The sequence below is a fragment of the Hydra viridissima genome, unplaced genomic scaffold (assembly GCF_058129835.1).
Source record: "Hydra viridissima isolate aposymbiotic clone 2 unplaced genomic scaffold, HvirCarnegie_v1 scaffold_1, whole genome shotgun sequence".
Classification (NCBI taxonomy): domain Eukaryota; kingdom Metazoa; phylum Cnidaria; class Hydrozoa; order Anthoathecata; family Hydridae; genus Hydra; species Hydra viridissima.
Window position 1 is genome coordinate 30,384,920 of NW_028324300.1, and position 11,241 is coordinate 30,396,160.

The 11,241-nt window shown below is 29.0% G+C and overlaps 1 protein-coding gene across 2 annotated transcripts; it reads left to right on the forward strand.

Moving 5' to 3' along the window:
• The first annotated feature begins 717 nt into the window (after positions 1-717).
• Positions 718-9,792, forward strand: LOC145192654 (store-operated calcium entry regulator STIMATE-like). 2 transcript variants are annotated; one of them, XM_090094520.1, is made up of 7 exons: positions 718-858; positions 997-1,111; positions 1,567-1,615; positions 7,935-8,033; positions 8,153-8,274; positions 8,381-8,580; positions 8,948-9,792. In XM_090094520.1, exons 2-7 carry the CDS (start codon positions 1,000-1,002, stop codon positions 9,200-9,202), a joined length of 837 nt encoding a protein of 278 aa, XP_089950646.1. In that variant the 5' UTR covers positions 718-858; positions 997-999; the 3' UTR covers positions 9,203-9,792. The 2 variants fall into 2 exon arrangements, with proteins under 2 accessions (XP_089950646.1, XP_089951163.1); XM_090095037.1 differs by lacking the exon at positions 718-858 and having other exon boundaries at positions 1,006-1,111; positions 8,000-8,033; positions 8,948-9,489.
• Positions 9,793-11,241: the final 1,449 nt, after the last annotated feature.

Here is an 11,241-nt window from a genome sequence, read left to right on the forward strand (position 1 = left end):
TGTAATCCCTCAGCTGAGCTGTACTTTATTAAATTCATTCAATAGGTAGTATTTTGTCCCATTCAATAAGCGCATCACTTTATTCAAAAATGGTTCGTCACACCAAAAACACCATTAATTAAGCTTGAATGTTTTACTCACTGTAGTACTAGAGACTGCTATCTATTTAAGCATGGAATTTTATTTTCCATAACTTCAAAAATTGCTGCAAAATCAGAAGAAAAAGAGCATTTTTAAAATTTAATTTTTACATTCGAAAACACAATAACATCCATTGTCATTACGGTCATAGAGCAATAGGATGGATGAGTCGGTCAGTTGAGTTCTTGTTTCTATCACTCTTTGTTACAGGAATTTGAATATCCTTACATTGATGTTTCTATAAGAATCTGAGTTTGTCCCATTCAATAATCGTCCCATTTATTAAGGTTCTCCCCTATGCTATATCTTTATAATAGTTTTAAGTAAAGTATAAAAATATGGTTTCTCTTGGAAACATGGCATTTATTACTTTAAGACGGACAATTGCATTACTTTTCTTATTTCAACCTGTCAGTTTGTTTCATCTTCATGGGTTTTAGAATTAAGGTATTTGAAAAAATTCATCTTTAATAGGAAGAATGAAAATCTTGTCGCGCATTTAAAAAGTATCTTTAATGAAACCTCACTATTATTTTGTCACCTCGAAAAAAATCTTATTTCCTGGCAAGAGCGTTCATTGAAAGCAATACAATACAGTCCGCAAAAAAAAAAATGTTGTGACATTTTTTATTTCTTTATCTTTATTATCTTAAAATTACAAATTAAAACAGAATCCCGAACCTGACATACTCCGGAGCTGCACATATAGGAAACCAGGTAACTAGAACTAATGTTACCAACTTACTATCCCTTTTGTACCTTAAGCTAGCAATACTCACATCAGGTGGGGTAAATCTCTTATTCCAGAAGTCGATATGTAATAAGCTATAACTTAAGATTACTTTTCTTAAAAAGGAGATGAATGCAAGTAGTATTAATGAAGATAACAAAACTGCGTGCAGCTTAAGCAATCAGTTTGGACTGGAGGTTCAGGCTCTATTAGCCTTTACAGCATTCTGTATACTTATTTGTAAGTTGTTTTTTTTTATAGATATAACTTTTATGAAAGTTTTAGCTTGGTTTAACAAAACATTCATTGCTTAGAGTTAAAATAAAGATCAAATAAATTTTGTAGATACTAACCAAAAATTTGGTAAAATTATGGTTGTTAAATATTGGTAATATTAAATATTTGTAATGTTTCAATGCGAAGTAAATGACATTAAATGTTAAAAAAAAGTAATTCTTATGAATAATATTTCTTTTCTTTTGCTTTTTTACAATCATAAAATAGTTAGTTTTGTGTAGTATTATTTTCCTTTCCATAAAACTTTAGACTAGAATAATTAGAAAAGTTTTGTCATTAAAATACAGAGTTTCTAATATTTAAAAAATTAACAAATGTTTAAGTGTTGAGATTGTTTTATCAAAATAATTGCTTTAATTATTAATTGCTTAATCATGTTTTATTGGATTATTGTATAGTGAAGCGTTTAAGGGAACCAGCTGGAGAAAGGCGTTCGCTACAAATATGGTAAAGTTTAAATAACTTATATTTTCTACTTTAAGTTGTTATATATATATATATATATATATATATATATATATATATATATATATATATATATATATATATATATATATATATATATATATATATATATGTATATATATATATATATATATATATATATATATGACTTTCAAAAAAAATATTATTTAAGCAAAAAACTAAGTTCTATTTTTACTTGTTTCCCAGATTGAGTTGGTACAGAGAATAAAGCTGAACTTAGGACTTTTGGAGGAACCTTAAAAACAATATATTTGAAAAACTTGGCCAACATTTGTTAATTAAATATGGAATTACTACTCACAATTAGAAATGAGGATTTCAAAATCCTAAATTTTTCATTTTTTTCTGAAAAATGAAGAAGTTCAAAATGCTCCCAATAACATTTTAACAGCTATCTAGTAGATCTTGTTATATTTTTATTCAGCAAGAATTAAGAAAAGAAATTGGAAGAAAAAGAATATTGTTTTTTTGCAGAATAACTTTAGGTCATTTCACAAATTTTCAAATTTCTGTAAATTTATATTGTAGACAATTTTTCAGAGAGAACAATTCAGTAATTTAGTGAGCAATTTCACTCACAACCTCTATGATGAGGCAAACAAGCTTAGAAAACGAAGCAAAACTATTTTTTTGCAATTAAAAAACAAAACAAAGCAAAAAAAGAACACTAAAAAATGTTGATTAAAATGTTATATATTGCATTAAATGTTATACATTACATGAAATAATATATTTAAAAATGTTGTAATATATTTGTTACAAATTTTATGTTTGTACCATATATAGGAATAAATTTACTGAAGTAAAGGGGGGACTGGGTCCATTAAGCAGAAGAATAAGATAAAAGAAAGAAAAAATGAGTCTCGCTAATATATATGTATGTATGTATGTATGTATGTATGTATGTATGTATGTATGTATGTATGTATGTATGTATGTATGTATGTATGTATGTATGTATGTATGTATGTATGTGTGTATGTATGTATGTGTGTATGTATTACATTTAAACTCGGGAATTTAAGTCCTGAAAGACAAATCATCATACTCTTTGCATAAATATTCAGAAAACATTTAAATGGAAGTAAGAGCATCAAGTAGTTTATTGATTTTCTCCAGATGATTATCAAAAATCTCAAATTCTCATTCTCATCCTGCTGATGCTACATAACTTCTTTGTGAGCTACTTAAAATCTTTGCAGCACAAATTAAATCTTTAAGAAAGTTCCATAGAGTTTTTCTCCAAAACAGGTTTTTCTCTTCTGAACTGAATTTTTTGAAGTTGAAGTTTCTCATCATTTCTTACAAGGAACATATTCAACAGTTTGATCTTTTTATGAATCTTAGCGAGGGACCAATGATGAATCGTTTAACAATTAGTCAATCAATTGTATTCAATGCATTTGATACATCAAATCCATTTAGTTTGTTCAACATATCAAACATGGTTAATTGAACAAAAATGCACCTGAATGATTTACAAGGTGTTACATAAAATTTTTTATATAAAATGGTATAAAATCACTAACATTTTTTTTGATTTGCAATTATGTTCCTTATGATGTCTTTACATTTCAATAAGAAAAAGTAAAATGAATTTTAAATTGTTAGTTGTAATTCGTTAAATTAAATGAATTAATAATAACAAACATAAATAATGCTCATTTTAAATTTTTAAATCATTCAAATTTTGAACCCATATCAGCACATCATATCAGTGAAGATTTTCTACAACAATCTTCAGTCAACAAGGTGGGTTTTTTTATTTAGAGAGAGAGATTTATTGATTGATTGATTGGTTGGTTGATAGATGTATAGATAGATTCATAGACAGATATATGATGTAGTTAATTTTTAATTTTTTTTTCCCTTTCAAATGTCAAAAGTTTCCTTTTCGAGATTATTTCACCATGATGAATGAAAACAAGGCTGGCTGGATTGAATTTGGTGAGGATTACAAGCTACCTAATGGGAACACAACAGGGATGACAGGTCATCTTAGAATAAAGCAAAAGACCAGCTTTAAAGCACAAGAAGCAAGGGAGGTCAGGGCGAAAGCAAGATCAACAACTGCAAATGTTGATGCAAACTCTGACTCAAATTATGGCATTATAGTTGGACCCTCTTCTGGTACTGGATCATCAAGAGCAGTCATTGTCAAGACCCCAGCCAAAAAGAGATCAAAAATAGAACAAATATCCAACAACAAATCACCAACAAACTGAGTATTCACCAGAAAGAAGTTGTTGTTGCGATGATGCAGTGGACAGCAAGTATTATGTTGCCTTTTGATGTATTTGACAGCAATGACTTTAAACGCTTTTTGAAAGTTTGTACAAAAGGACAGTATAAGCCAATTTCTTCAAAGACAGTTTCTTGTACCAAAATTCTGGATTTATAGAATGCAAGAAGGCAACAGTTGATAAAAAATATAATGAAGACAAACCTCATCTGGATAGAATGTCATTGATGTCTGATTTGTGGACCAACATTACCACCAACGCAGCATATATTGCTATGAGTGCGCACTACATTGATTTGGATGTTTAAAAGAAGCATTTCTTGGTCAACTTACAACAATTTGCTGGCAAACATTCAAAAATTCCAGATATCACAATTATCTAACTAGTTCAAAGTTGCTCAATAAGATGGAACAATGAGCTCCATCAATTACAATCAATCAATGAGCTACTGCCTGCCATCAAAATTGTAGCAGAAAAAGATGTTTCCCAAAATCTAGTCAACAAAATACGAGAATAACGATATAAGAGGATATTGAACAGTTGAGGGCAATAATTAAATTATTGAAAAAATATGAAGAACTCTCCAACCTTGCAAGTGCAGAGGAAGAGGTCTCAATAGTCCATCTCATTCCAAAACTCTTTGATCTGGAATACAAACTGCAGTCAATATCACATGATCCACCCAATCCCATGATGAAAGAGATTGCTGATCATAACTTGTTGTAAATGAATGACAGGTTTCCTGAATTTGGAATTAAAGTTTCAGAATATGCACATGCAAACATGTTGGATCCATGTTACAAAGGATCAGTGTTACATGGCATTGGGCAAAGTTACAACATACCAAGATATCCCTGAAGGAAGCTCTGTTCAACACATGCAAGGCCAGACTTAGGAACACCCTCTCACCCAACATATTACTATCCCTCATTAATGACGCACAACAAGACACAAGAAAACACAACAACTGGATATGTAAGAAAGTCTTCCTAAAATTTGAAGGTCCACTTTTGGAAAAGTGGAAGGGACAACCTCCTTGATGACAGATATCAAAGCGGAGTTAGAAAACTTTTTAACAACAATGCTGATTGCTAATGATGAGGATATACTTTATTACTGGAAGAACCAATTATCCCAAACTTGCCCGCTTTGCCAGGAGAAAATCGGCTATTCCAGCAGATCCTCCTGCTCTGAATGAGTGTTTTCCAAAGCTTGAAGTATCTGTGGTGACAGGAGAACAATTTTGTTAGTATCCAAAGTTGAAGAACTTATTTATATAAAAGAGAACTTAAGACAGATGAAGAAAATGATGTGCCTTTTATAGTTTGATTCAATTTTCCCAAAAAAAAGTTTGAAATTTTCTTCCTTTCTTATCTGTAAATTTTCTTTTCAATTATTGTAACACAATAGCAAATAGCAATGACCAAATAAAATTTTAGATTTGAATCATGCTGTTTTAAATTTTATTTTTATTCTTTTGATGAATTGTTTAATCATGTAGTCTTTCGATGCATTGTTTAATGATGAAGGTTTTTCAATGCATTGTTTACGATGCATTGAACGTACATAATAACTAATAACTTTTTATTTATCTTCCCCCGACCCACCATACAGTGATTTTGTTGTTGCAAATAAGATTTTGTTAGTCTTTAATTTTATCATTCATGTGCGTAATGGATTTTATTTTACTGATGTTTTGTAACTTACTATCTACCCCTAACATCTAGAAAAGAAATTACAAATGTACAGTGTCCAACAAAAAAAAAAAGCTTAGATAGACATGCAAGAGAACTCAACTAAATTTCTACAACTGATATAGAAAAAAATATATATATATTTATTTGGTGTATTGATTCTTAGATAGAAAAAAAACAAGAAAAAAATGACAAAAATTTGAGAACTTTTATTGAAATTACAAAATAGACCAAACTAATACTTTATGGCGAAGCCATGGCTTTTGATCACTGCCTTGCACCGACGAGGCATACTCTCAACAAGTTTCGGGTCATTTTCTTGCTGAAAGATCCAACTTTTATCTTTAAAGAGCTCATTTGCACTAGGTATCAGTTGATGTATTAAGATTTGTTTGTACATTTTACTGTCCATAAAACCAGTAATTTTATACAAATGACCAACACCCGATGAAGTAAAACATCCCCATACATTCACTTTTTTATCGTGCTTTACTGTTGGCTGTGTTACTAATGGATCATAACGTTCATTATGTAACCGCCAAACAAAATGGTGACTCATCACTCCATAAAATATTTTTCCATTGTTTGATTGTCCAATTCTGATATTGCTTTGCCCATTGAAGTCTTTTTTTCCAGTTACTTTCAGAAATAAATGGTTTTTTAACGCTCCAGTAAGATTTAAATTTCCCAATAGAATGGATCCTTCGAAGAACCGTCCGTTCGTAAAGGTACACTATTGAAATGAATTATTTCTTCCTGAAATAGTATTAAAAAATGTATATATTGTAAAGAATATTTGATTGTGATTCTTTTTTGTTGTAATTTTTTGAGAGTTTACCTAAGCTTTTTTTGTCAGACACTGTATAAGAAAATAAAAAAAGAATTTTGTATAAAACAAAACGTTTTTTTTCTTATCCCCATTGTTATTATTTTTTAGTTCAATCATAAATTACTCTTTTACTATTGATAATCTTTTAAGTAGTCTCCAAAGACTAAAGTAAAGAAAAAGTTTATAAAGAAATAATAAATGCATGCTCCTGGTGACCAATGATGTCTGAAATACTAAATTAGTTCAGTTAAAATGTTTAAACATTAAAAAGTATGTGAAAGAAATTATTTATTATGATTTAAAGCTTTTTATTTATATGATTGGTCAAATAAAATTATAAATAGAATTTTAAAGTTGATTATCAAAAATGTTTTTTTTCCTACATCATCTGTTTTATACTCATATATAAATCTGAAATACATTTTCGAAATAAAGTTTGAATCCTTAAAGATTTATATGTATGTTTTCACCATGTCTGAAAATGACCATGTCTAGTGTTGTAGAGACTAAAAGATCTTAACAGTTTGTATTTCTACAGTTTTTGATTTGAAACTTTGCATCCTTACTCATGAAGTTGTTTGAAGCCTGTTCTTACCAAAATCCAAGTCTTATCCTAGGATATTTCTCTATCTTTGAATTGAAAAATTCAGGTGCATGGATGCACTTAGAAACTATTATTTATTAGCAGCAAGAGTCATTTTTTAAAGACCATTGGAGCAGTAAAACAATTCCAGGCGTAAGAACTACTCAATTACAAACCCATTTAATCTTTTGAAGTAGGTTTTAAGCAAACAAGTGAGTAGATGTAGAAGTTGGTACTGTCTAAATTTAATTATAATAGTGCCACTACAAAAAGATCAGGTCAGATTAATGACAAAAAAATTGATGTTTTTAACACTACAATTAATAAATTTTAATGTCTTGAGTTTTGTTATGAATCTGTAATTAATTGATAAGTGTGAAATTCATGTTTTTAATAAATTATATTTGACATTGCTTTGTTTCATTTATAAAGATCATTCTCCAATTCCTTTTTATTTTTTATTTAAACTAAGAAAACTTTTGAAAAAAAAGCTCAGTCCAATAAATTTATGATAATTTCTTTGAATTTAAAGATTTATGCTTATTCTGAAATAATTTAAATAGTTAAAAGTTAAAATATCTTTGAAATCACTTGGAATTAGAGGCTGCAATCTTGGGAACATTTTATTGGAATCTTCTGGTGGTGCAAAAACCAGCGTAGTCTAAGACTTAAAATTTAGATGTTTTCACATAAATTTACCCCTCAACATGATCAAATGTTTTTAGGTTATGAAAAAATTAAGCTTTTATCTTAACTCATTTGCAGTATAAAATGTAACAAAAAAAAAAAACAAATTAAACTTAAAACTTTTCAGTGCTTTCATAAACACATAAAATCTTAAAATCAATTGGAAATTCTGTTTCTTTTCAGAAGTTCTTCTCTCTTTTTTTTAATTTTCTTGATTCTTCACATTTTAAATTGTTATTATTAGGTTCTGTGATACATCAAAACAAGCTATTGGTGCCATGCTAATTCATTTTGCAAATGTCTTTTTAGCTGAGTTAAGTCATGAGCAAGATCCATGCACTTTGTAAGCAGCTACTAACTTTTTAAACTAAAATTTTCATTTTCACAATTCTTCATTATAAATCTTCATGCAAATTTTTTGTATTTTTTACATCCTATAATATTTCTTTTTTTTTGATTTAGGTACTTCATAAATTTCCTTCTTGATACAACTGTCGGTTTACTTGTTATTTGGCTACTCTTAAAACTTTTGGAGAGTATAGCTTGTAGAAGAGGTTGGACACGTCTTCGAATGGGCGAATATGGTAAACTCTCACTAGCTTTTTCTTTGTTAATCAAACTCAATTTTTGGCAAACTGCTCATTAAAAATTTTAAAAAGCCTGGGAGATAATTTATCCCTTTTTTGTTAGGAAGGCCTGTTGAGTTTCGGACCTGGATGTACCAATGCATTACCTATGTTTTTGTGATGTTTTTAGAAAAAGTAGTAATAATACTTTTTTTTCAATTCCATTTTTGGACAACAGTAAAGAAATTTATTCTAAAACCGGTTAGCTCTTATCCCAGACTTGAAGTTGTTCTGGTTGTTCTCATTGTTCCATTTTTTATGAATGTAAGTACAATGTTAAAAAAGAACTTTTATTTTTTTTTCTTTAAATATTACACTTAAGAAATTAAATTCCATTGCATTTGTGAAAATTTGCTTATTTTAAATTGTAAGACTTGAAGTTGTTTGATTTAAAATGAAAGGCTGAAATGACTTTGTTTATCTGAATTTATAAGGTTCGAAGACACTTCTCTTGAATAGGATTTATGATCGAACGAAAATCTTTTGGAAATTTCATTCGTTATTCGTTATTTTGTTTGTGAAAAATTTTATGGTATTAGTTTCAAAATATTGAAGTAAAAAAAACGCAATTCGAAATAAAATTGGATAATTTGAAAAAATATACTTTATACTATAGTTATGTTTTTTTAAGGCATTAATGTTTTGGGTGATTGACAACTTCCTTATGCGTAAAAATGTGCGTATGCTTCATACGAACTCTAAAGACAAAGACTTAGAACCTGTTCTTTTCAAGGGCGGGAATCAGAGACATTACTCCCGTGAAGATGACGAAGTTAGTTTGCAACTTCTTTCCAACGAGATCCTCGATAGCGATGATGTTTCCGATAACGAAATCGAATATCGCTATAAGAACGGGGGTGCAACGCTAATCAAATCACGGCGCTAATATCACTCACTGGTATTTAACAAAATGCGGTAAAAACAATATACTCCAGAAATCCACTTTATCGACAATAAATTTTTCACGTGTAGTAAAAGAATTGTTTACGGAGCATGCAAACCTTTCTTAGCTTTCTTTACTGCACCGTAACTTTAGTATTCTTGCGAAAGAAATTTTGTTAACGACGCTTAATGAACGAATAAGGATATCCAAATATGTATATGCTGGTTTTTTTAAGCAAGATATCATATTAAAGACTTTTGATGATGCACATCTGCATTATTGCCTGGCAAATCACAGATAATTTTCTGTTGCTTGCTTGAATTTTTTTTTTTTTTTTTTTTTTTTTTATAAAAAGTTTTTTTCAAATATTTTGTTTAGAAACTCGAATAAGAACTTTTGATTTTAAAATAGTGTATCATTCAGGTGGTCATGATGCAAACATTACTATGATATTTATAATTCAGGTGTTGATGATGCAAATGTTGCAATAATATTTATAGTTTTTATTTTTATACAAGTATATTTATTTTTTACTAATTATAGAGACGTGGTTGTGGTAATTTAAAAAAAAGCACGGTTCGCTCTCACGAAAAGGGATTCTTTTGATCATTTTCTTAATGTTTTCCTGCAGCGTCGTTTAGTGTATAAATATCGTACAGCGTCGTTTAGCGCGTCATTTAGTGCTTCAGATACCAAAACCTTTGTAGAGTTTTTACTTCTATTCATAGACCTTGTTATTTTTTATTTTTAACTGATTTAAGATCGTTTTTATATAGCCTTTAAAAAATCGCTTTGTTGATTTCACCAAGGATGTATAATTAAATGGACGTTCAACGCATTGTTATAGATAAAAGGTGCCGCTACATAGCCAAAAACTATGCGTGTTACCGTCAACTTTCTAAATTCATGATACAGATATTCCGACAAATTTGTTTCAGAAAACCTCGCTCAGTAAACCCATTATAATTATGCATTTACTGAAGTTTATGATTATAACAGACAAAAAAAATTAATCAAGAAAACCTCACAAATCTGAAAAAGGTTGATTTGAGCTATGAACTTTGCTTATTAAAAACTTACCTGTGTTTAAACTTTGACGTCTAAAACTAGACTTTTGCAAAAAGGCTATGTACGGTTTACTAGAATAGATAAAGTGAAATAAATTTTCTTTGTTTAGTTGAAATTGCTATGATATAGTTTAAAGGTCAAATAAGAGATTTTTAGTTTTCCTTTTACCCCACTCTCAGATTATGCTTCCCACTTTTAGGCTCAAATCAGAAAGTTTTTCTTATTTTTGTCGGAAATGTCGAACTTATTTGCCTCGCTTTTTTTTTCTATTAAATTTGTGTTTCGTTTTTTCGCGAACGTCCTTGTTATTAATTTTTTTTATTTTCGATACCAAAATCGCATTTTGTCAAAAGGTATTATAACTTAAAGCATCTTAAAGTTCATTAAAAACTTTCAGAAGTTGGAAAGAAATTTTAAGTTTGTATTTTTAATGAGCATTTTTGTTAAAGCATTTTTGTTAAAGCATTTTTAAACAGTTAGTCATGTAAAACTACTTTAACTTATAATGATCTTATTATTTTTATTATTATTGTTGTTACTAATAGTAATAACATGATAATAAAAATAATAAGACCATACCTTTCGTTGCATATTCTTGAGCCTTCTACAAATGATGTACAACCTTATTTTTAACCTTTTCTAGTATATTAAAAAAAGTAATCTTATATTCCTATCTATTATCTCATTACTAGATAAATAATAAATCTTCATGAAGAATATTTAAAACATTTATGTAGAAAGTGTGGCTGCATAATAAAACAGGATAGTCACCATCAGATCAAACCTGTTGTTACCTTTAAACAAGCAACTCTTAGTTTTAACAAGCTGGATATAACCTCAGACTATCAAAAAGTTCATTCTGAATATTTATGCAAATCATGTTACATGGTCTTATGCAGGTTAGATTTAAAATCAAAAAAAGGCTTTGAAGCTGAGAGGAATGATAAATTCTTTACTTTTTCTGAACACACAGA

Excerpts from the sequence above, each read along its gene's own strand:
- LOC145192654 (XM_090094520.1), top strand. The coding sequence starts at position 1,000 with ATGAATGCAAGTAGTATTAATGAAGATAACAAAACTGCGTGCAGCTTA. Across the intron at positions 8,034-8,152 it reads GAGCAAGATCCATGCACTTT|GTACTTCATAAATTTCCTTC; the intron begins GTAAGCAGCTAC and ends TTTTTGATTTAG. Across the intron at positions 8,275-8,380 it reads TCTTCGAATGGGCGAATATG|GAAGGCCTGTTGAGTTTCGG; the intron begins GTAAACTCTCAC and ends CTTTTTTGTTAG.